This window comes from Apium graveolens, chromosome 5 (genome assembly GCF_009905375.1).
Source record: "Apium graveolens cultivar Ventura chromosome 5, ASM990537v1, whole genome shotgun sequence".
Lineage (NCBI taxonomy): Eukaryota > Viridiplantae > Streptophyta > Magnoliopsida > Apiales > Apiaceae > Apium > Apium graveolens.
Window position 1 is genome coordinate 1,832,227 of NC_133651.1, and position 25,193 is coordinate 1,857,419.

Consider the following 25,193-nt stretch of genomic DNA (forward strand, 5'->3'; position numbering starts at 1 on the left):
TAGTCACTAACTCCAATAAAAATGGGCCCGTTTATTGGTGGAATTGATGTGAATGCAGGGGCATTAACATTTATTATTCAACCACCAACAAGAAAAGAAAAGCCCGTTTATATGTCAGTTAGTTACTACCATAAAAAATCCCAATTTATTTAGCAAAAATTAAGAAGATTAGTTTTGGTAATATTTTATTGAATTTTACCCTTTTTTTGCCAATCATATTTCATTAATAAGAGACAAACCCCCGACTGATCATTCAACCCGGTTAAAAAATAAATATATCTAAATATTTATCCGTTTTATTTCCCGATTGTTTAACAAACTGGAAACAAATATTCTGAAAATTAAAAATGAAGGTAATAAATTCCCGAAAAATCCAGCATGAATCTTCCCCATTAGCAGTGCGAGCGATGTTCAGAGGACTCAATTGAAACAACCGAATTTAGAGCACTTATGTTATTTTGTATGAACAGCTGAATTTTACCCTTTTAAATAAGTTGCACATGATATGCAATAATACTATGAAGTGCAATCAATTTTGTATGTATATTTCTTAAACTTTATCTTCAACCCAGTTCCATAACTGAGTAATGTCAAACTAGGTGTTATACAATATTTTTGAGTTTAATATATGTATTTTTTATTTACGATAAGTTTGTTTCATCTCTATCCTATTAACTTTATTATATTTATAGTAATTTTTATATTTTAACAATATTATAATAATTAAATAACACAAAATAATTTAAAATTTAATTTAAGCGGGTTTGAGGAAAATTTGAATATAGTGATATGAGTTTGGCATGCGCGTATAAATAAATTGATCCCTGTGTATATTAAAACATGTCAAATGTAATAACGCAATTTTGAAATTCTCATAATTACTAATCACTGATAGTATCATAATTATCGTTTTATATGTACATATATTCATTTTTTAAGAAATAAGGATAACTGTGACTTTCATGAACTAATAAATAAATAAAAATTCTGCTATTCAAAAGGTCCAAAGTGTGAGCTGGAAAATATGAATACACTATTATTTTCTAAATAATTAACCGTAGTAATATTTTCTTAATGTGATCTAATTGTTACAATATTTTCATTACGGCTACCGCAATATTTCATTATAAATGTGTGCATTGGGACAATCGAGTTTTATCCAATAAAATATTACGGTAGGTGTATTTCATCTAGTAATAGTCTCCAAGAGTTTCCTTAGGTCCCGATTTTTTTAATAGAAATGAAGAAAGTGATTAAAAGATAAAAATTTTTTATCTCAGTTTGAAATGAAAGATAGTCAAATTTGTATTAATTAACACTTGTTTTTGTTTTTTTTTTTAAACTCGCGAATAAAATTACGAAAAAAAATGAACTAATTTACTTATTTTTCACTTACTTTCCTTCATTTTTAAAACTCGGATTTTTAAAACTCGGTTAATCCTAATTGTTAACCCGACCCCCGAAAATAGGAGTATAAATACGAGCGGAAGAGAAAAACAGTTGTACAGAGTGAAGTGAAGTTTACACACAGAGAGAGTTTGGGAGGGAAAGGGGAGAGAGAGAGAGAGGAGAGAGAGAGAGTGGAAGGATGTATGCAACAAAAAATGGGTTACAAGAAGAGCAGAGATTAAAAATCATAACAGATTCTATACGAGTAATTCCTCACTTCCCTAAACCAGGTTATTTTCTCACTCTGTTCCACATGTATCATACATTTATATGTTTGTATTTCTTACTGATATCTGTGGCAATTGCTCAGGAATAATGTTTCAAGACATTACTACGCTGTTATTGGATCATAAAGCCTTCAAGCTAACCGTTGATGTATTTGTCGATCGTTATAGAAATATGAACATCTCTGCTGTTGCTGGTACTCCTCTCTCTCTCTCTCTCTCTCTCTCTCTCTCTCTCTCTCTCTCTCTCTCTCGCGTCACAGACATCTCTCTCTCTCTCCCCCTCTCTCACTCTCTCTCTCTCTCTCTCTCTCTCTCCCCCCCGCTCTCTCTCTCTCTTGCTCCCTCTGTCTGTCTCTTTGTGGTGCCTCTCTCTCCCCCTCTCTCTCATCTCTCTCATCCCTCTCTCTCTCTCTCTCTCGCGTCACAGACATCTCTCCCTCTCTCTCTCTCCCTCTCTCTTATCTGTCTCCCTCTCCCTCTCGCTCCCTCTGTCTGTCTCTCTGTGGTGCCTCTCTCTCCCTCTCTCTCTCTCCCCCTCTCTCTCATCTCTCTCTCTCTCCCCCTCTCTCTCTTTCTCTCTGTGGTGCATACACATGATACTTCATTTATTCAAATCACGAATTAAGTAGTGAATTTTCCTAATCTCCTATCAATATTATTGATCGCGAAAATTGAATATTTTGAATCCTAAAATATTCAAATTGTGTGATACCTAGCAACAAGATGATTCTTTAGCTTTCAATTAGTTCAAGTTTATAATCTCGCATTTCATCCGGTCAATTGCTATCAACAGAACTTGAGTATACTTTATGAAGTTCGAGTGGTTTAACTAACTGTGTTTATTGTTATTAAGATCTATTGATTTCTCTTGCTCTTGGATTACCATTAATTTTTGCAACAGGTTTCAGAGTAAACTACTTGTACTCAAGTGTTATGTGGAAATAGTTTGTGCCACATTGCAATATTCAATCCACTACTATTACTCATTATGACTAGATTTTCTCGTAACTTGGAGATGCTATTCCATACGATATATGCAAAAACATAGATATAAGAAGCTAAATTCGTACTCTAATCTAATATATCATTCTTTTTGTTTTAAAATGAGGAAGTCATTTAAACACGGAGCTCCTACAATGAAGCTTCTCGCGACCTATTTATCCATTTTTATTAGGCAATCCTTATTGCCTGTTTTTTCAATTGTTGTATATCATTCTGTCAGCATGATTTTTGGGATCCTAGGACTTAGGAGGTTGTTGCACTGTTATTTTTAAATGTGAAAGCAACATGCATTAAAATTCCTTTTGGTAAAGTCTTTGCTAAAGACAAATAAAGATAATAATAACTAGTACTAATGCTGTTATATTTATATGAACAATAATTAGTACTAATGCTGTTATATTTCTATGAATGTGACTGTACAACTGTACAGAGTGAAAGGATAGTGACTGTGATCATTATCAAACTAAAAAAGGAGAGAAGATGAAGAACAAGTTGACGTGGAATTTCCTCTTTCAAGAAAAACTGATAGTACATTAAAAAAAATCTTTTTCTGTTCTACAATAAACTTCTAGAGTTTGCCGAAATATGTTAAACAGTTTTTTGGTAGTTCACATAATCTTTGGAGTATAAGGTGAGCGAAAGTGAGAATTTAAATTCATGAACTCTTCAGGGGAGAAGAGGATGAATGAGCTTAAATCTTGATTTTTCTATTTGATCTATCTTGAAAGGTTTATGTGCTTTTACCATCATATTGTTATAGGAGTTGAAGCTAGAGGATTTATGTTTGGCCCTCCTATTGCGCTGGCCATTGGTGCAAAGTTTATTCCTCTGCGTAAACCGAGGAAGTTGCCAGGTTATCTCATACAACCTCTAGTAAAATAACTGGTCAATAAATTACAAGCCTTCAGCTGTGCAAAATCCTTGTTAGTTTAAATTTTGACAAAGTATTAAGTGACAGAATTCCTATTAGTTAGGTATCTTTAGGTGACTTAGAATATACAGACATCCTTCATAGACTTTTCCAAGTCTTCTAGATAAATCAAATAAATCTCACTTATATTCGTGTGCTAAGTTGTTCCTATTTTTAACTTTTTGATACTAATACTCTCGAGTACCTGACATGTCTAGGTGAAGTTATCTCAGAAGCATATGTACTTGAATACGGAGCTGATTGTTTGGAGATGCATGTTGGGGCTGTTCATCCTGGTGAACGTGTGTTGGTAATTGATGATATAGTGGCGACAGGTGGAACCCTCTCTGCAGCCATCAGACTCTTAGGTAAAGTCACGTGGTTCTCCTATAATTTGATTTTATTCACATTATCTCTGCCTATCTCAATTGACTTTTAGTTTTCAGCCATGCTAACAAGTAACACCATTGTGATTTTGATCAACTCAGAAAGAGTTGGGGCGGAGGTAGTCGAATGTGCATGTGTTGTTGGAATACCAGAGCTTAAGGTATTCTTCATCTCCATGTATTTTTCTTGGTTTTTATGACAAAACTACATCTCTACCATACATGATCTTCTACATTAGCTTTGTCATAGCATAACAATATAGCGTGACAATGTAGCATCTCTGGATCCACTCCTAGAAAGGTGGAAATGACAGTCTCAGGCACCTAGTTAAATTAATCCCCGTACTCATTAATCATTAACTGAGACATTCTGCATTGAATATTGTTGTTGTTGAATAGAATATAGACGTTACAGCAGACGAGAATGTGCAGAAAACAATGACCCTGAGTACCTTATAATATACAAATCTGTTGTTTTTGAGATTCAATTGCGGTCCCTTTGCAAAGATGACAATCCACGAAAAAACTATAATAATGGCATGCATATATCACATCTATGCAGCTAGGACGATCTTTGTACCAATATATAGGTCGCAAAACCTTTCTCATTAATTTGCCAGCAATAAAAATTGTATACAGTCATCGGTGATGGAGAGAGAGAGACCTTATTGCTAGTCTGATGCTTCAGTCAATCAAATGTTTAAGTCTATTAGTTCTATTCTTCTCTTTTACACTTTATTCGTTATGTCTTTGTTGTGTGAACTGCTTTAGGGACTCACATTGCTTGGTGTCTGTTTTAGATTAAGCTAGAATAAAAATTCAGAAAAGTCAAACTTTGAACTTTGTTTCTTAATGATAGTCCTCACCTTCACTGGTCATAGCAGATAAGCTAAGAAAGTACCTGATTGTGTCTCCCAAACTTTGGGCTCAAAATTGTTTTGTTAGAAATATTTCAGGACATCTATTAATCTTCAACGGAAAGAAATTTCTTTTTTGCAGACCCAAGGAATTGACTGTATGGACATATAGTTTATCCCAGATTTATCTTTAGGTATCGAACTTGTTGAATGTGAAAGGTATATCAGCAGTCTAATATTTACCATTTTTGAATTGTACTTATCCCGTGCTATTAACAATAACAATAATTTCACAAAAAGTTCACCTAAAATACCAGAAATGAGTGATCTTTGAGCATGGAAAGAGCAACATGCTAGTTAGGGTATGCACAGACCATGATATATTACTAATTACATTAGCTAAACAGCAATAATATTGGGTGACTAGGTTATGATATTTGATTTTTTATATTCTGGGTGCCCCATCTCTAGGGTTCTAATCATGCTAGCAAAAGACTTGTATGATAAAAGATTACGTATTATTTTAGCTATAATTATGGCACATGTTTCATTCTTAATTCACGAGTCTCTCTATTCTTACCTGAAACAAAACTAACAAATGATATACACCTTTTTTATCTATTATTTATGAGTTTTTCTGTCTTAATTGATGTAAAATATAAATTTTGATATATATAAATATATAAAATATAGCTTTAGTTTATATCCTTTTAAGAAGGAGAAAAATAACAAATGGGTGAAACTTTGAGATCAAGAAAATAGCTCCAACTTTTTGGTGTTACATGTAATAACTTTTCTTGCTTCCACTTTTCGTAAGCGAGTCCGGGCCTTTTCCAGCTGTTCAATGGCTCCCCCACGCAGTTCTTCTGAATTTCGAATAGTATTCAAGATCCTCTGTTTTCGATTATCTAATAAATCACTTAATGAAAGTAGATTCTCTTTCCATTCATTTAAAAACTTCCATTATCCCTTCCCGAACCAAACATGAATCTTTCAATTCATTTGGCTCTCACGCTCAATTACTTAAATTACTTATGATTATGATAAATTCCCATATCTTTTTTTGAATGTAATGAGCCTATCCTCTACTCTCTTCATATTCCAAAATAAAAATATCAAAACCAATCACTAATCCAAAACCAAGTCTTTATTAAATTTAGTTTTAGTAGTGGTCAAGAGTTTCAAGTGCAGCATTAAACATATCAATTAAAATGAAATTTCAATAATAGGTGTATTTAAGCGGTTTATCAGGTTCTAGTTGACATTTAAATCGAAGAGGGTGTCACCTTGGAGTTTTTTTACGATTTTCCTAATAGATTTCCTTGATTTTCCATGCTTAGACCTTTTCCTAACGATACAGATGTAAATCTGCTTCTTACGCAGGGTACTGGCAAGTTGAACGGGAAACCACTGTATGTTCTAGTGGAGCCTCGCCAGTAGATAACTTGCCTTGGTACTGTCTCCCTGTATCGACTGTTACATGTGAGATGCTACAGAGAAAAGCTTTTTGAATTTGACAGGATGCAATCCACTATCGTGAATTCTTCCTGTTAGCTTCCCGTAGTTGCAGTATTTGATTTGTTAGTATGTAATCGATTGTGATATCATAACAGTGATCCATGTTACAAGCCTAGTTGTCTGAAGGTGGAACTTTTTATTTCCACTTTGCATTTGACGAAGGTGGTGATTGTGTACCGAATGACACTACCTTTGAATGAATCTCGCTAATGTTGTGAAATATGGTGCTAATGGTGTCTTGTGTCATTTGTCCAGACTAACCTGTCATTCATATTTTACATACTATTACAATTTTTTTCCTGATTTTGCCCAACAAATTTGAGATGATGAAAGTGTTAGACAGAGCTAATTTGTAATGAGTGGAGAGTTGAAACTGATTCTATTGTTATTTGTTTTGGCCTACTGGTCCATTTGTGTTGTTTTGAAATGCAATTCAAATCTTGAAAAGTTTGCAAATTGTAAAAGCAATATTCCGTGCTGTGCTAGTTTAGACTAGTTGCAAATGCAAACTACTTACAATCTTGTGTTCTGACCTTTTAGGAGAGAAGTTGATATTGCTTGCTGGATGGTGTTGCAACTTGAATCTAAGGTTAGTCCAGGGTCTTGAGTTCGAAGCTGCAAAGGAGAGGAATGCTGTGAAAAAGGATACGACTCTTCTTCTCGAAGAATATCATCCAACTTACATCAACCTCTTTCAAGAGAAATCAGGGACCAGAGGCAGGCAGAAGTGTTCTTACGGACTTATGGTCCGGGGAATTTCTGAAGTCATCTTCTCCATGTTCGACAAGGTCGATCAAACAAGCTGAATTTGTTCTTTGGGCTCACAATTTGTTGTAATGCATTCTTGTGTATATTTTGTTGGTTCTGGATTAGCTCTTTGGTTGCATTTTCATGTCTGAATTCTACTAAATACAATTTATGACGCTGAGAATGATTCTTATTGTAACCTGTGAGTCTCTGAATACAATTCTTATTTGTTCTTTGGGCTCACAATTGTACTAAATACAATTCTATGTGTGTTCCTATCTTCATTGGAGAGAACCAATACAAAGAGATAAAAATCATGTTCCATGGCATTTGCAGAACAGCTTCCTTATTTCAAGAGCAAAAGCATGTAAAATTACCGAATTATCCATGCCTTAAATTTTTAAGAGTTTTTAATTGTGAATGCATGAGCAATTTTATCTATTCATTCTTTTTTTGCTCTTGAATTAAGGAAGTTACTCTGAAAATAACATTTCCCGTATTATATATCTCGCGACTCTTTTATTTTGGACTCAAACTGACTTATTAGTATATTTGAGCAAAATTTAATTGAAGCACAAAACAGTAAAACGAATTTAACAGGAATCAGAAAATGAATATACTGAATTCAAGTGAGCTATCAAGTATCAACCCTGAGAGTATATGCGCCCACAAAGTCCATCAATTCATGAATCGAATTGATGGAGTTGATTACTATTCACGATAAATCAATTATTTTTGTTGATTTTTATGCACCCATAAAACTTTATCAATTCATCGATTACTATTCATCAAATAAATAATTTAGTTTTATATGATAAATTTAAATTCATCTCTATTATTTAATGGTCCCACAAATAATATCCAATAATAGATTGCTATATAATTTGAGATTTTTGATAAAATTGTGGATAAATTTAAATTTTTTATAAGATTTTCATTGAATCACGTAATAACACGTGTCTTGATCTAAATTTGCAGATAGAAAAGTTGTCCATAAATAATATCATGATCTTCTGAGTATAGTATCTCAAAATCATTACAATTTCTTATCAAAATGAATGCATTGAAAAGATTATTGAGTCAGAGATAACACAGTCAAGAAGAGTCTGAAATCATGAATATCATGGTCACCGAAGCGGCAATGGTGATGGATTTTATCGAGACTTCAAATGAACCACAAGGACGTGGCTCACGGCCTGGGAAATCTCTCAATCATCATAGACAAAGGTTGTCGAGAGGTAAAAATCTCATGGAAGATTACTTCGTTTATCGTCCTATATTCAGTGAAGACGACTTTCGTCGAAGATATAGAATGTGCCCCCATGTTTTCAATCACATCATGACAGATCTATGCACTCAAGATTCTTATTGGCATAAAAAAGCAGATGCAATTGGATTATTGGGGTTGCTACCCCAACAAAAAATGACTGTTGCATTACGAATGCTAGCTTACGGCGCATCAGCTGATCAATGTGCCGAAATATGCAGAATGGGAGAATCAACTACACTTGAGTGCATGAAAAAGCTCTTTGGTGAAGAGTACCTTCGTGCTCCAACACTTGCAGATTTAAGAAGGCTTTTAGCAAGAGGCGAACAAAGAGGATTTCCGGGTATGAATGAAAGTATCGATTGTATGCATTAGGAGTGGACGAATTGTTCAAGTCGATGGGGTGGAGCTTATAGTGTCCAGTGTGAATCAATAGCAACTTTTGAACGAGGTTCGACATGAGAGTTCTCAGGAGTGTCACACCAATTTTTTGCATAATCCTCATGAATTCGCCCCCATAAATTATTCTTGTTTGAATATCAACCGGTGATCGGATCAACAAATTGTCGAGCCCACGAAATACATAATTGTAATTCTTCGGAAGGGAGCCAATTAGTACCCATTATATATTTTTATATGTATAAATATATGAAAGAAAAGATAATATTGAGAAGTTAAATTTTTGGGTAAAAATGAACACAAAAGAATCAATATTTATAACTAAAATAAGTGACCGTTATTCGTATATAGCCGTTGCTTGATTGAATGTACAGAAATATATAGCTGTTATAGTACTAATAAAGTGAAAAAGAAATGGCCCCCGCTGATTGTTGCACGTTGGTGAGTCCTTTGAAAATCAATCCTCCTGCTCATGAATTGAACGAGTAGTAATTATTGAGTCCATCAGTTTTTGCCCGCTGCATATGCACCGCGCCTAGTAGATCAGTTGATTCGTTAGCTTTTGTGATGGACACCTGAAAAGTGAACATGCAACTATATATTTATATTATTATAATAAAAATGAAACAATGAAAGTTTGGTTGATAATCGGTATGTCATCGTAATTATAGTAATGTATAAAATAAAATACTCTATAAATAGATAGATACTCACAATAGAGTTATAATATGTCCACTAATTTTGGTTTAAACAAAATAATCTATAAATTCATGGCTAAAAAAAATTATAATATTGATTCAGTCTTAAATAAAAAACAAAAATAAACTACATATAGTTAACTTAGTTGGATTTGCAAACTCATTCTAAAACAAAATAATAAATATTATTGATCTCGATATAATTAGGCGGGGATAAAACAAAAATTTGATAGAAAATTCGTTTGATCGATATATTGTCATTGGACTAAACAAAATAATATATATTATCCATTCGATCTAAAATAAGATAATACTAGCCCCCTGGTTAAAATAAAATAAAACTAAAAACTAAATATAATTAGCCGAATTGGATTGAATAAAGTGCCTAAAAACTCTTTTTAGGGCATATGACGAGTTGGAAACTAAAACAAAGATTTGATGACTCATGCTAAAACAAAATAATAAATATTACTGAGCTGATTATAAAAAATTATTGAATCGGGCTAAAAACAAAAATTTGAAAGGTAATTCGTTGATCGATATAATATTATGCTAAAATGAAATAAAATATATATCATTTGCTCGATTTAAAACAAAATGATATTCACCTAGGGCTAAAATAAAACTAAAAACAAACTAAATGTAAATAGCTGCATCCGGTAGATATAACGGGTCTGAGACTAAAAAAATAATATATATATTATTGATCTACGCTAAAATCAAAAATCAAACCTAAATTAAAATTAATTATTATATTATTAATCCAAGTTAAAATAAAATTAAAATCTACTTAATTGGTTTGTAGGTATAATGGGGGCTTAGAAGATGGGGATGACCAAGATTCGACCCATTAGGGGTTTTCTTTAATTTCTAAAATATCTAAACTATTTTAATAAAACGAAAATAAAGATGATTCATTAGTGTAATAGTCGTTGAACTAAAATAAATCAAAATATACTATTTATGTGGGCTAAAAAAATTATACAATTAATTCATGATAAATCAATTTTAAAATATAAAAATAATCAGATCAACTACAATAAAATAATATGTACGTTTTTCGGGATAACATAAATTTTTTATCATTTAAATATAAAATTTTATCATTGATCCGAGTTTAAACAAATTAAATTAACGTAAATCTGTATGTAGATAGTTTCATTTCGTCGGTTAACAGACTAAAAATAATCCGTATACTTTTGAGCTTAAATTTACCTTTTAATTAAAACATAATTATCTTTTGTAAACACACCTATAAAAATATAATTAAAAGTATAGATTTCAATCATACATTATTTTTTAAAACTGAAATATCACTAACTTGTGAACCTATATGTATATTTATAATTATTCTCAAATCATCTATACTATATTATCATAGACGAAATATTAAAAATTTAGAAGTCGCTCAGTCGGTACTTACCGGAAATTATTTAATTACTCTTACTGAATTATTATAATTATAATTGGTCGGTTAGTCACAAAGATTTCGGACAACAAAATAATATATAAAAATTTGGTCGGTATAAGGATTTCATACAACAAAATAATAAATATTATTAGTCTGGGGTAAAAAAAAATATACAATAGAAACCGACAGAAATATAATAAAAATATAATTCGTTCTTCGGTACGATAAAACAAAAATAATATAAGTTATTTATCTCGAATAAGATAAAATTATAATATTTATCCCGAATAAATAAAATTCAAAGAAAACTATATATAATTAGTGAGATTTGTCAAAATAGTATAACTGATCTCAATCTAAAATAAAATAATAAATACAATTAATTCGACTAATTTTTTTAAATTATTGAATCGACCTACTATAAAATTTAAATCAAAATATAAATCGTTGGTCAATATAATTAAATTGGATTAAAACAAATTAATAGATAATTTTCATAAGGGCTAAATTAATATAATATTCAATCGAGGTAAAATAATATTAAAAATAATTTAATCATGGAGACTCCGTGCATCACACAGGTTTTAAACTAGTATTAATAAAACTAGCTTAAAACCAATGCGATGCACGGGTTCCGTTAATATTTATATTTTATATGATTTTATTGAAATTCTAATATAAATAAATAAATACGTTAATTAATAACAATATAATTATAATTTGATTGTGTATAACTTTAATTTAAATCAAATAGTATATTATAAAATAGTATAGGGTTGATGAAATTTGAACCATTAACCTTATTTATAAATAATAATTAAATGTTTGAAGTTGGCGGAGATGTTGGCGGGGTTCGAATATGTGAACTTGGTTAGTATATTTATTTATAAATATTAATATTAATGTTTGTTGTTAGCCAGGATTCGAACCTAGAAATTTATTTGTAATTTTTTAAATAATAATAAAAATGTGTGTTGTTGGCGGGATTAGAACCTGTAAGTTGGGCTGGTGTATTTTTTCACTATTGGGATCTAACAGTTATGATCATTTGGTTAAGAGATCTGACGATCCTGATCAAAAGAGATAACCAAAAACAGTGTTAACCAAAATACAAATTATACCCCTGTTCGGTTATTATAATTTAGTATAAATTAGTATAGATGTGAAAACAATAACATTTCTCGGACTAGTTGAAGTGCGCGTAAGTAAAGCGGACTTTGTTATACAAAAAGAAAAACGTGCTAGCATACACCGGAAAGAAAAGAAAGATAAAAAAATAAAATTAGTATAGAAAAATCGCGTAAGCCCGTGCTCGCACCACATCCTCCTCCCTTTCCATCCATAAAAAAACAGAACCTCTCTCTCTCCCTCCCTCTCTCTCTCTCCACAATCTCTCCGTCCACCTCGTTCCGTTATGAACAAATTAAAAAAAATCAAACACTTCACATAACCTCCATCTTACAAACCCTAACAATAATCAATCTCTCAATTCAATGGCAACAGCATTGGCTTCAACGCCTAATTCATTCTCTCACATCCCTAGCTTCGAACGTTCTAGATGCTTCCTTTCTTCCAACTACTCGTCGTTTTTGTCGCAGAACAGCAGCTTCATTTCTGTTTCTACTTCGTTTAGTTTTAATGAGTTTAATAGGAGTCGAGTTTGTGTGAAACGCGTTAGAGGCGGTGTGTATGCTTCGGCTGATTATTATTCGACTCTCGGTGTTTCGAAGGCTGCTGATAGTAAGGAGATTAAGGCTGCGTATCGGAAATTAGCTCGGCAGGTGCCTCTCGTTATAATGCGTGTTGCTTCGTATTTGTGTCGAGTTTCGTTTTGTTGTGTGATGTGATTAGTGCTTAATTTACTGTTTTATTGATGTGAATTTTAATTTAGATTCTGTTAGTCTGTTTAACTATTGAAAATTGCGGAAATGTTATGTTATTTTTGGTTTATATTGTTTGTGAATGTGAGATGGATGAGTGTGAGAACATATGAAGGATCACTTGTAATTAATAGACATTGCTGCATAAAGGAAAAACAAGTTGCTGCATAAAATTGCTGAAATTTATGTTAATTTGCTTTAGATTGTTTGTGGTGACTTGTACTTGAAATGTGAGATGGATGAGTGGTGTTGCGGTGTTTGTTTGCAAGGAATAATGAGAACATATGAGGGATCACTTGTAATTGATAAACATTGCTTCAAAAAGGAAAAAAACAAGTTATTGCGTTTTGAACGAGTATTTTGCAGTTAGTTGTTATGTTGATCTCTGGTGTGATCAGTTGTGCAAATGAACTGAAATCTTTTGATTGAAGATCACTTGGATAGGGAATATTGATTTGACCTGGTATGTTGTGGAATGGAAGGAATAAGGGTCTAAGATAGTTTCTGTTGAGGAATGTTATGTGATGAAAAATCGAACGTTATTGTAGCCAGTTAGGGATTGGGTTAGGTTCTTACGTCGTAACGATATTGACAAATTTAGTAGTTTTTAGTTATTACAGTTATTCTGACGATTATCACACACAACACACAGATTTGTAGCCTTAACAATGTATTTTTTGTCATATATGGCGCGGAGATGCCAGATGGAGGATATGCTGTTAGCATGCTGTGACAAACGTATTTAATATGACGGGACTTGTATTGAAGTTTCTCTACTCAAGTTCGTTATGGGTCATTGTATGACCATTTGATCTGCTTAGCCGTTATTTTTTTTAAAATGGTAAAACATGAAGTTTCAATTAATAGATTAAAGTAGAAGTTTTAATTTCTGGATGGGACCAAATAGAGTCTATTTTCTATTATTTCATATCTATGATTCCATCCCTCTTGTCTGGCACTGTTTGCTTTGCTTTTACTCGATACATGTTCAGTTAGTTTTGACTTCTTTTGCGGTGTTTAAAGTGGTTCAATTCACCGATTTGGGCAGTTATGTACTTAATAATAGCCTGCCTAGTTAGCAATGCAAAACTTAAATCTGTAGCTTTTCTCATAAATTCTGAAATCTTTTACGTATGCTGCGTTTTAGTATCATCCTGACGTCAACAAGCAACCTGGAGCTACTGAAAAGTTTAAAGAAATTAGTGCCGCCTATGAGGTATGTATGAAGCTAATAATTTACTAATGTTAGATCCTCGATTATTTATGTCCGACTTTTTTTATCAAAGACTCATAGGTTTTGAAACGAACAAAGCTATGATGGAGAATCCCTCACTATAACATAATTCTCAATGCTTATTTCAATTTAATAAGCAGCTTCTTCACTTTTAACTTTCCATTTATATGTTCTCTACATTCACACATCCTTTTGTGCATTAGAAAAAATGTCAAAAGAACCATTTTTTAGATAAAATTGACCAAGAAGAAACAAAACCATTTTTAAGGTGTTGACCAATTTTAGCCTTCGGGTCCGTTTGGGATACGCATTTACAAAATGGGTACCCCATTTTTATGTCTTTCTCAAAAAGAAAAAAAATTGGATATCCATTAGCCATATGTGTAACCCATATAAAAATAAATTGTTGGGATACCCGTTTGGATATCCATTAGCCATATGTGTATATCCCGTATAAATATTTGGATATCCATTAGCCATATGCATAACTAGCCATATGTGTATCCCATATAATTTTTTTATATATATGGTAATATTTATTAGCTTTAACAGCAGTTACTGGATATTCTCATGACCTGGCGATGTATTGATGTGATGCTAGAAAACTGAACACGATACTTACTACTTAGCACATCAGTACTGCAAATTGAGCATTCCGAACTCTCTCTATCTGTTTTTACCATAATTGACAATAATATTAAAATTGTAACTGATAGAAGCTGTATACAGTACACTGCTTTATTTTATCCTACTAAACATGATTAAAAAACTTATTTATGCATATCTAAATGTATGTCATTATGTGCTATAATTTGTTAGGATTGATGATCCATCTAAGATTATACAAATGAAAACAAACACAGTAATTTCTTTTTACATATCGCATAATATATTCTAGACCAGTGCTTTTAAGTTAGAAATCTCGAATGTAGGATTCACGCTTATCTTAATTTTATTGATCCAGTGATCCTAGCCTTTTGTCTTATATTTGGGTTTTATTAACATTTGGCCCTTGTATGGAGTGACGTTCCTAATTAGATTGTTAAATTATGTATCTCTGGGATTTATCAACATACGCACCATAATCTTATTTTTCATGGCAACTCAGTTTTCATTATCTGCAATTTACAGGTGTCAACATCTAACAACAATCGTTTCTAAATTGAATTATTGAATTTGACCACGTAAACATTTATGTAAACAACTGTGAAGACTTGCATGTTCTTACTATCAAAAGAAATCTTGTTTTGTAGAGCATCTCTTCATAGCTTTACAAACCACTTGCATTTCATGTTGTTTTGGAAATAATTAAAATATGAATTTACGAGTTAGAAGTCTTACACTGAATTACTTGTTGACACCCATTCACCCATTCGATGTTTATTTGATTCTGACGCACAATATTGTCAGGTGTTATCAGATGACCAGAAGAGGGCTTTGTATGACCGGTATGGTGAAGCCGGGCTTAAGAGTGGAGCAGGGGCACAGGCTGGTGCATACACGGTACTACTTTTTGAAAATTAATTTTTTGTTTTCTAATTTACACATTAGAGTAACTAAAGATAGTATATATCTAAGCATGGCGAACTCTTTGACTATAGTCTTTTTGTTACAAAGATCATTTGCACACGGAGAGTGGGGTTAGAGGTTCAATACCTGGGCTATGGTGGCCAACCGAAGCTTTATCACCCCATCATGACATGATCTTGACTCTTGAGTATTCAAAGAAAAATGCAAAAAACTGAAGGACCTTGAATATCATACATACAGTGCTCAAATCGCCAAATTATGATAGATACTTAGCCTTTTCATCTATAATCCATATGTGATTCTTTTCTCTCCTGGTAACGTAGTGAGGCACACATATTCCAAGAAGACGAATCACTTTCCCAGAGCAGTTATGTTCTCAAATGCCAGAGATGTATTATATGACATCATTATAGTTTAAGTGTAAAGTGTAAAATTATTGCGGCACTTTCCTTTGCTGCAGGTTATTCACTTGTACATTTATAGTCTTCTAGGTAGACAATTAGACATGCTGAGGTTTTTTATTGATGCATAATCAGATATTTTACATTATTAGTCAAAGAGGAAAGAAAAAACTGATCTATCAATTCATATACCACAAAATGTGACATTGTGGTTGCCTATTATTAAATTATAAATTAAATGTCGCAGAACTTCTCATTCTTCTTCTCATGGTTTTGTATTGCTGCCGAATTCTTTGCTCATGTAATTATATGCACTCTCTGTCCTTAAAGAATGTGTGGGCGTACAGATCTCTGTCAAAGGAAAGGATATCATAACTGGTTACAAAGTGCGTGGTACTGTGTTAAGTTATGCTGTAGATCTTTAGGAAGATTTTTTTTTAACTTTAAGAAATTATATGTAAGTTATACGTGAGGAATTCAGAGAGCAAGTGTCTGTGGATCTGGTAAAGAATATAATAAAATATAAAGATTTACACTGAAGTAAATGCTCATTATAGCTTGCCCATCCATTTCATGGAAGTAAACCTCTTTACCAAGCCAACATTGGTGCTGCATAAAGTTCAATCAGAGATGGTTTGATGCATGCATGCAGCTTGCATGCTGCAAACTTGCTACTTCAGCTAATACAATTTTAATTTGCTGCAGAGCAATCCTTTTGATTTATTTGAGACATTTTTTGGCTCTAACATGGGTGGTGGTTTCCCTGGTATGGATTCTTCTGGGTTTGGAACGCGTGGTCGTACTACTGTTACTAAAGGCGAAGATATACGGTGAATTTATATAATTATTGTATTTCTTTCAGAATACGTATTCAACTTGCTAGAGTTTTCGGTTTTGTGTATATATTATCATGATTTATATATATTCTTGAATCAGATATATCCTATATTGTCATTGATTTTTTAAATTGGCACCTTATGGCTGCAAAATAGATAATTAGATACTAACCACTGCAGCTTGCTAATCTACCAGGCAGGCTTGAATTGCTTGTTCCAATAGTTTCTTATAACGTGTAAATAAATGGTAAACATATTCAATTAGCTTCTTTTGGTCTTGCAGTTCATATGTGTTGCCCGGGCCTTTTCACGTCTGCTTTTTAGGTCGAAACAAATTACTACTTTTAGCATTTGTGCTTGCTTTTTTTTTATCTGCGATAGTGTTGAAAGTTGAAGTCGGCAGCACAGTGTAGTGATTTTTTTGTAGTGAAGTAACAAGCAAATGAGAAAAACTTGTGCTGAGCTTGTAATATCTAAAGATCTACTGAGAAAGGCGAAATACCATGTTAATTTTTTTGATTCTTGGTTTGATGTTGAAATGTTTGTTTTCTTTTTAAAATCCGGAGAGTTTGTACTGTTGGAGGCTGAGCTCCGTTTATCTCTACAGAAACCTAATCGATTATGTACATTTTGTGCCAGCTATGACATGACACTAGAATTTTCAGCTGTTATATATGGAGCAGAAAAAGAATTTGAACTTTCACATCTCGAGACATGTGAAGTTTGTACTGGCACGGGAGCTAAAATTGGCTCCAAAATGAGGATATGCTCAACTTGTGGTGGTAGAGGTCAAGTCATGCGAACTGAACAAACACCTTTTGGCATGTTTTCACAGGTAATGTAATGTAAATTAATTTCCTGATCTGTTACATCGATCGAAGAATAAATAATGTGCACACCTAACTTTGATTTAAAGTTTTTTCTTTCTCTTTATCATATGTCACAATGTAGCTTAAAAGTATCTCATTCATAGTCAAAGTTGAACATCGTTATAGGTATGATATACCTTCTACATATTTTACTCTAGTAGACATCAGGATAAGAACATTTCAATTGTTTTGTCTAACATTATCGAGAGGGGGTGTTTTACATAACCATTTGACGAGAAACAGAAGTCGCAGTAAATGGGTTTTTTATATGTTTATTAGTAAATAGCTTAATCCTGTTTAGTAAAAAAATAGCTTAATCCTATCTAGGGTGTAGAATAGTGCATATATATATGAGACTATTAGTTTATCAAATGTGTAGTAGATTATTTATAATAAGCCCAACTGTTTACGGGCCTTAGGGCATTAGGTTTATTACTGGGGTTATTCCCTTCATAAGTATTTTAATCCCCACATATCATATAAGACTTAATAATTGAGATATAATCAGATAGTAAATTGAGTCTCTTTGTTCATGGGTTGCAATCCATCTTCATTTCTCCCTTCTGCGGTTGGGAAACCCTTGGGTAGTGGATTTTCTGCGCTTAATTCACCCATGCTAGTCTGTTATTGTATTGATTTTATTCATATTTTTCAATATCTCGTCTTGCATCATTGCTTTACCATTGTTTTTGTACTTGATATATATTCAACAATTTTGTCTTTACTATGTCGGTTATCAATATCCTGTTGCTGGTTGTTTTGCTTACTCTCTACTTCTGCATAATTTAGGTTTCTGTTTGTCCAAAATGTGGTGGCAACGGTGAAGTGATTTCTGAGTTTTGTCGTAGTTGCTCTGGGGAGGGACGTGTACGTGTTAAGAAAGATATTAAAGTCAAAATTCCTCCCGGAGTGGGCAAAGGTAGCATACTCAGAGTTGCTGGGGAAGGTGATGCTGGACCAAAGGGGTATGTAAATATACAGTTCCTCTAGCTCAAACTATATCTCACCCTTTTCATCTTTTAGTTCGAACTAGCACAAGATTTATCACCTCTCTAACTCTATTTTTCTTCTGCTATTCATCATTATAATTACTACAATTGTAACATGATATACGAGTTTTGTTTTGGTTGAATGTTCCAATACATGGTACTGTCTTGTACCTGAGGGTTGATCCCACTTAGCACAGTTTCTTTTATCAGACTTATATCCGGGACTAATTACAGCTTCTTTTTATCGTCATATATAAACTGAATGACATCCATCGCAACTGAATGATCTGGACACCATTTTGTACTGGGCCTGGGCTGTTAGTAAGGCAACTTGTTTTAGAGCACCCTGTTAGCAAGGCAACTTGTTTATAGCACCCATTCTTTATACACATACTTATATACAAATATTTTCAAATGTTGTGATACGGGTTTGCATTTATTATAAAATAAATTAATTTCACATATTTGATAAGTGGCTGTTTATTTATAGAGACTCGCACTCGCACTCAGGTGAGAACAATTTGTTCAACACTTCAAAAATTTGCAGAATAATGTAAGCATAAAGTGCCATCATGTGCAGAAAAAAAGTATTTTCCTCATGAAAAATTGACCCAAATGACTTGCAATAATATTAATTGCAATATAGATTGTTATTATATGTGTATATGTATATAAATTAACGACTTCATGTAGAAGCTACCATATGAATGCCATTGTGTCTGAAAAACTGCCACCACTATGTCGTAATACCCTTGATTTGAGGTCCAAGGAATTAAGGTTGGAAGCAAACACACCTCAGTTTATCCAAAGTTTCCAGAAAACTTAACTGTATGATACTGTACTTTCTGTAAGAATAACAGTAGCACGCGGGGGGGGGGGGGGGGGTGGGATTTATAAAAGATTCCCTATTACAAACTTTTGTTAGTGCTAAAAATAGAAAAGAATTCTCCCCTGCCTTATCTCTTGAAACGATAACAATATTTTCCATTCTTCCCTTCCCCCCCTACACACATTTACAAATGGTGTTCTAGGTAAGTGTGCTGCATCTTTGTCCAGTTCAGTTGAAAAATGCTCGAGATCTGAACTGTAGAAAGCTGTTTCTCGTTAGTAGTATTTGTGACTTGCTGCTCCGTGAAACTGGGGAATGGCTATGTCATTCAAATGGTTATAGGATTTAAGTTCTTTTAATGGTCTATGACAAATGTATAAGTAGTCATCAGCCTTACATTTCAATGTAATACATGATTTTATGTTTCACTGAAAGAAGATAAAATTGAAAAGACCCAATGTTACCATAAATCTCCCTTGTAATTGAAAAAGTCGTTGTGCAAGTGATGTGTTTACCATTCATACTTGCAGCACTGATGATCAACCCGAAGCCTAGTGTTATCTTTAAAGCTGTCAGGACAAAATTAAGTTCTTGTGATATTAAGTTGTAGTAGACTAGTAGCTCATGGTTGCAGTATGAAAAAAGTAGAGAAAGTACTGCTGATCGAAGAAAGTTTTGAATAAGCTACATTCCACAAAGCATGCCTGTAATCGATGGCTGAGCTGAAGAATGGGAAGATTCAATTAGAGGTCAGGAGTTTAATTTAAAGTGCCACTGTCAGAAATGGGGGAAATCATACCAATTACCAAGTATGACTAGCTTGGAGTCACCTTGTACTTTGGGATTTTTATAGTAATATGATCTAGGTTCTTAAGGCAACATGAGACAAGCACCTCTCCCAGGGCAGGAAAAAAAGGGATAAAAGAGGCCTAAACTTGTGATATAATTTTTATTTACAATTTTAAAAACCTGCACAATATTATGCCTTGGTATGAACAGAGATCCTAACTCCTGTTGACCTACAAATACTTATGCTATAGTGATTAAACTTTGCTACTACTGGAAAACTCAAGACTCTGAGCTAACTTTTATCGTTAAGGACAACTAATATTTTACATCTAGGGGATATATTACTATTAGATGTGACAGCTTTACCAAGTGGGCTATCAGGATTTGGCACCAGCATATCTTTGAGAAATAGATTTGCTCAGATTTAAATACTGTGAGCACATTTCAAGTGTTGGACAATAGGGCAATACTGGCATATTGGAGTATAAAGTTCAAGTTTTGGAATGTTCAAACCACGGCCCTTAATTTTTTATGTATATAAGTGTGGCAGATGTATGAATATACAATTCAGACAAGTTGTTGAGTATGTACCTGTTTAACTTGAAATTTTGCTTCATATAATATGCATGCATGCATAACAAGCATGTGATGTAAGTGCTCTAATTCTTTGTATAACAGGGGTCCTTCGGGAGATCTTTTCGTCTACCTTGATATTAAAGAAATACCAGAGATCCAAAGAGATGGTATAGATCTAAGCTCAACAGTGTCTATTAGTTATCTCGATGCAATATTGGGAACAGTTGCTAAAGTAAGTCTTGGACTCCTGTCTATGCCTATAAATATAATAATATTGTTATAATATCAATTCTTTTACTCAAAGGTAGCCCTGGATGTATGCAATCTCTTCTAGGTATCATGTGAAGTCACAATTACTTGAGTACTTGTCTTGAACAGGTGAAGACAGTTGAGGGGACTACTGAACTCAAAATCCCTCCTGGTACACAACCTGGGGATGTGCTTGTCCTATCAAAGAAAGGTGCACCGAAACTGAATAGACCATCAATGCGTGGCGACCACTCATTTACTGTAAAAGTCAGTATACCAAAACGAATCAGGTGTGTGACTGCGCCATCGAGTTAACATCATAGTTATGGTTGTATAATGATTGTCGAGTCTATAACTTTGTTCTGCATTGAATTATTTCTAACATCAACCAAAATGCAGGTAATCCTAAAATAAGCTGTGCAGTTATTAGATTGCACAAAAGCTATAAACACGTATACTATTTATTTTATTTTATTTATTTTCTCTATACTCACCAGTCACGCACACACAAACACAGATCTCCATCTTGTGGATCACATACACAGGCCACGGGAAAGTGGCTTCGTCAGGTCTAAACCAATATTTGCAAGTTCGTAATTTATTGTGCTTCTCAGGCTATGTATAGATATTTACATCTAAAACTTTAACTAGGGTCGAGTAAATTAATAATTTTGTGTTCCGTCTAGCTATATTTTTTGAGCTGGCTAGTTCAATGATTGCTGATTAATAAAATCATGCTCTGCAACTGATACTTTGATAATTTTGATATTAACAGAACTACAGAAGTATATGTAAGCTGAGATTCATTGTGCATTTTAAACTGGATAAAAGCTACATTTTCTTTAAATTCTTTTTGTCAGTACGCACGAATGTGAATGTGCACACAGATCTCTCGCTTTTTACCTGTCTGCCTGCTCATATACATAGGCCGGTAAGAAGTGGTTTGCTAGCTCCGACCACCATTTGCAAGAGCTTGAATCTCTATTTATTTTTCAGTTTGAGTGGATCTTTGCATTTGGATAGTCATTTTTACAAGTTATATGAAAGCATTCACTGGATCGAGTAAATTATAGTGTAGCTTCGTGTATGTGTGTGTGTATAGATTTCTATATGTTCAATATGTGATATTCCCGATATGCTAGTATTTTTCTTTGAATAGATTAGTTTTGGGTTTGGGGAACTGGGCAGGGGATAGCTCTCCCTGGCGAAGTGATGACCATCCCTATAACCAGAGATGGGCTGGGGAAGTGGTTATGGTCTTTGCTGGAACTGGAAATTGTCAATGATGACTCCTGCACTGAGTCACCAAGAGTATAATATTGAAGCAATTGGATTTTATTTCAAATTGTTGGACTACATGTAAACTTCTGATTAGTTCTTCCCTTTTCCTTTAGCACTAAAGAGCGTGACCTGCTTGAGGAACTTGCTTCTCTTAATGGCACTCCAACCAGCCGTACACGGAGCCATTCTAAAGTTCAGCAAGCTGGTAAATTTCCATAACAATATTACGTCATATTTTCAGAATACTGTAGGACAATGTTTATTTCATTTATCCTGCATAAACTTGCAATGACTCTCTTTCTGTGCAAGCAATGACATACCTATGTTTGTCTGAGTTGGTAAGGATTCTAATTTGAAAGATGCCCCCCATCCCTGCAGGTAGTGTTGCAGAAAGTCAAAACGGTTCGATAATTGAAGAAAATGAGGAATCAGGAGGCCAAGATGACGTATGGAATTCATTAAAAGATTTAGCTGGGTAATATTCCTCCCCTTTATAATACGCAGAATATCTGATATGTGGTTCCTAAATACACTAATTTAATAATTTTGTTATATAACAGTTTCTAAAGAAGTGAATTATAATAGTTATCCTTAAAGCTCAAGTATAGTATCTGAATTGATAGTTGGATCGAGTAATAATCGCTAGTCTTAAGGTTGGCCTTTGAAAAATTATGCCAGCATGAGACTCATTTTAGATTTTTATCAATCAAGATTTAATTTTATTAAGATAATGTAAATCTTCTGTTTAGATTCCAACATATGGAATGCTATGTAGACTTATAGGTTGTCCTTCATGATTTGAAGATGTAACAAATTATCTTGATCTGAAGGTAAACGTATTTAAATTTTTAGATGCAGTAAAAACATCAAATCGCTTTTCTAAGATTAACGTTTTTTGATTAGAATCGAGATGTATGGCTTGCTAGCTTTTACTTGTGAAGTAATTTGTCTAAGACAACCTTCTTTCCACAGTGTGTAAGGTGGCATAACTGCATAAATTATGGCATTTTCTTTGTGCTGGGGAGGTTTTAAAGAAATGAATTAATGCCTTGTGTGCGCATAATCTAGATATACCACAGTTAGTTATGGGCCTTTGTCTTGTCTACGTAGTTTGCATTGCAGCTTGACCTTCATTTTTGGTTTGAAAAAGTTTGTCTAGTGTTCATATTGATAATTTTGTTTTCACTTTTCACTCTGGTCCTTCTTTTGGTGTTTCGTTGCTCGTTTAGTGCACATCATGTGTTAACTTATTTGTTACTTATCCAATAATGACCGAAGTTATTCTGGACATGGATTTTCTAGCCATTCAAAGGCCAAAGCTTATGGTGTATTCAAAGTATGTATCGTCAGTAGCAACATATATATAATGATCTAGTTGCTCTGTTTTGGCAGGACTGTAGCAAATGGAGTTGCAAAATGGTTTAAAGACAACCTGTAGCCCGCAATTTTGATAGAACACAGAGAAATTGTTGTTTGCAATTCAGAGTGTGGGGTTTCCAGACTCTGAATATTAGTGCAGTTGGTCATAATTATCAAATGGACCTTTTTATAAACTTTTTTCTTTCGTAAATATTTTAAACCGATACCTGTAGATTAAATTTAAATTTAAACATCACAAACATATCAACCATAATATGTGGGTGATATCATAGACTCCAGAGATGTGGCAGCAAGACAATTATCGACTCTTGGATATATGTATACAAGTTTTGTAGGAGTTATTATTTTCGCTTTGTATTTTGAGCTTATAAATGTCAAGTGCATAGCTGATACCATAAATGGGTTAACCTGTTTTTGTTCTCAAGGGCCAAGGCCAAGGCCGGCCTAGGAGAAAAATGAAGAAATGCTGCTGTTTGGTTCTGATATTTGCACTGGCAGGGAATCCTTTTATAAAAATATTATTTGCAACCAATAGGTTGCTATTAGGAGGTGCTCTTTGTTTCGAAATAATAAATATATATTTTTAAAGAAATGTTTTAATGTAAATAAATACACATATTGGGGCGGCACCCGGAAAGTGTACACAAAAAAAAAAAATTGTCTCTTCTCAAGTGACATGTATCTAATAATAATGATCATTTGTAAAAATCATCTCAAGTTCCTACAACATTATACATTCAAAATTTTAAAATCAACCTACCATTATAATAATAATATTTTCCTAAAAATTCTATTTATTTTTTAAAATCAATTTACCATCTTGATATTCTCTTATTTTTTTTAATATTATGTCTCCACTTTCTCCAAAAAAAAAACCTAATATAAAATATTTTTTAATAACTTTTCTTTAATTTTTAGCAGAGGAAATATTACAAAGGCAAGTTTTTATAAATATATTTTCTCAATATTTTTTAAAAATATTAAATTATTATATAATAGACTTTTTTGCACTTTGGTGGCTTGTACTATTATTTTTTTTCACTTTTGTGGCCGACTTTAGAAACTGAGCAACTGTGTGGCTATAAAAATAATTTTAAGCCATTTGCATGGCTCCGCATAAGGACCGTTAACGGCGTTTACTGTTTTTCCTTGAATTATTAGTTAGAAACCCTAAAAAACCAGATAAAGACACATTATTTTGCCTCCAAAACGCATTGCTGGTTTACCCCCTTTTCAGAAGAGCCGATCAAAACCATAATTGAAGAAGCGATCGTGTGAAGATGAGTTGGTATAAGCGATAGAAGGAAGATGAACACGTATACGCTCCTCGTAAATGCCCTGATTACAGTGGTATATCTGAAATTTTTGTTCTTTGCATTCAATTGGGTAAATATTTAAGTTGTTTTGAACTTCGAAGTATTTGTTTAAGTGGTATATTATAGTTTTTTTTGCCCTAATCGAACTCTTTTACTTTTAAAA

At 33.2% G+C, this 25,193-nt stretch overlaps 3 protein-coding genes across 9 annotated transcripts; all 3 read left to right on the top strand.

Moving 5' to 3' along the window:
• The first annotated feature begins 1,512 nt into the window (after positions 1-1,512).
• LOC141661907 (adenine phosphoribosyltransferase 2) lies at positions 1,513-7,329 on the top strand. 7 transcript variants are annotated; one of them, XR_012550163.1, is made up of 8 exons: positions 1,513-1,679; positions 1,760-1,870; positions 3,439-3,531; positions 3,807-3,956; positions 4,077-4,135; positions 4,974-5,050; positions 6,215-6,313; positions 6,890-7,329. XR_012550163.1 is itself a non-coding variant. In XM_074468929.1 (7 exons), the coding sequence occupies exons 1-6, from the start codon at positions 1,589-1,591 to the stop codon at positions 6,269-6,271; spliced, it is 561 nt and encodes a 186-aa protein (XP_074325030.1). In that variant the 5' UTR covers positions 1,513-1,588; the 3' UTR covers positions 6,272-6,313; positions 6,890-7,329. The 7 variants fall into 7 exon arrangements, 5 of the variants coding, with proteins under 5 accessions (XP_074325030.1, XP_074325031.1, XP_074325032.1 ...); XR_012550164.1 differs by having other exon boundaries at positions 6,215-6,284; XM_074468929.1 differs by lacking the exon at positions 4,974-5,050.
• An 890-nt stretch (positions 7,330-8,219) lies between these two features.
• LOC141725101 (uncharacterized) lies at positions 8,220-8,738 on the top strand. The gene has a single exon (XM_074527501.1). The coding sequence runs from the start codon at positions 8,220-8,222 to the stop codon at positions 8,736-8,738; it is 519 nt and encodes a 172-aa protein (XP_074383602.1).
• A 3,412-nt stretch (positions 8,739-12,150) lies between these two features.
• Positions 12,151-24,060, top strand: LOC141661910 (uncharacterized). Its single transcript, XM_074468935.1, has 11 exons — positions 12,151-12,652; positions 13,899-13,967; positions 15,396-15,488; positions 16,622-16,746; positions 17,392-17,587; positions 18,411-18,586; positions 20,907-21,036; positions 21,183-21,343; positions 22,448-22,539; positions 22,713-22,809; positions 23,727-24,060. The coding sequence occupies exons 1-11, from the start codon at positions 12,365-12,367 to the stop codon at positions 23,770-23,772; spliced, it is 1,473 nt and encodes a 490-aa protein (XP_074325036.1). The 5' UTR covers positions 12,151-12,364; the 3' UTR covers positions 23,773-24,060.
• Positions 24,061-25,193: the final 1,133 nt, after the last annotated feature.

Excerpts from the sequence above, each read along its gene's own strand:
- LOC141661907 (XM_074468929.1), top strand. The coding sequence starts at position 1,589 with ATGTATGCAACAAAAAATGGGTTACAAGAAGAGCAGAGATTAAAAATC. Across the intron at positions 1,680-1,759 it reads TCCTCACTTCCCTAAACCAG|GAATAATGTTTCAAGACATT; the intron begins GTTATTTTCTCA and ends GCAATTGCTCAG. Across the intron at positions 4,136-6,214 it reads TTGGAATACCAGAGCTTAAG|GGTACTGGCAAGTTGAACGG; the intron begins GTATTCTTCATC and ends CTTCTTACGCAG.
- LOC141725101 (XM_074527501.1), top strand. The coding sequence starts at position 8,220 with ATGGTCACCGAAGCGGCAATGGTGATGGATTTTATCGAGACTTCAAAT.
- LOC141661910 (XM_074468935.1), top strand. The coding sequence starts at position 12,365 with ATGGCAACAGCATTGGCTTCAACGCCTAATTCATTCTCTCACATCCCT. Across the intron at positions 12,653-13,898 it reads ATCGGAAATTAGCTCGGCAG|TATCATCCTGACGTCAACAA; the intron begins GTGCCTCTCGTT and ends GCTGCGTTTTAG. Across the intron at positions 22,810-23,726 it reads TCATTAAAAGATTTAGCTGG|GACTGTAGCAAATGGAGTTG; the intron begins GTAATATTCCTC and ends CTGTTTTGGCAG.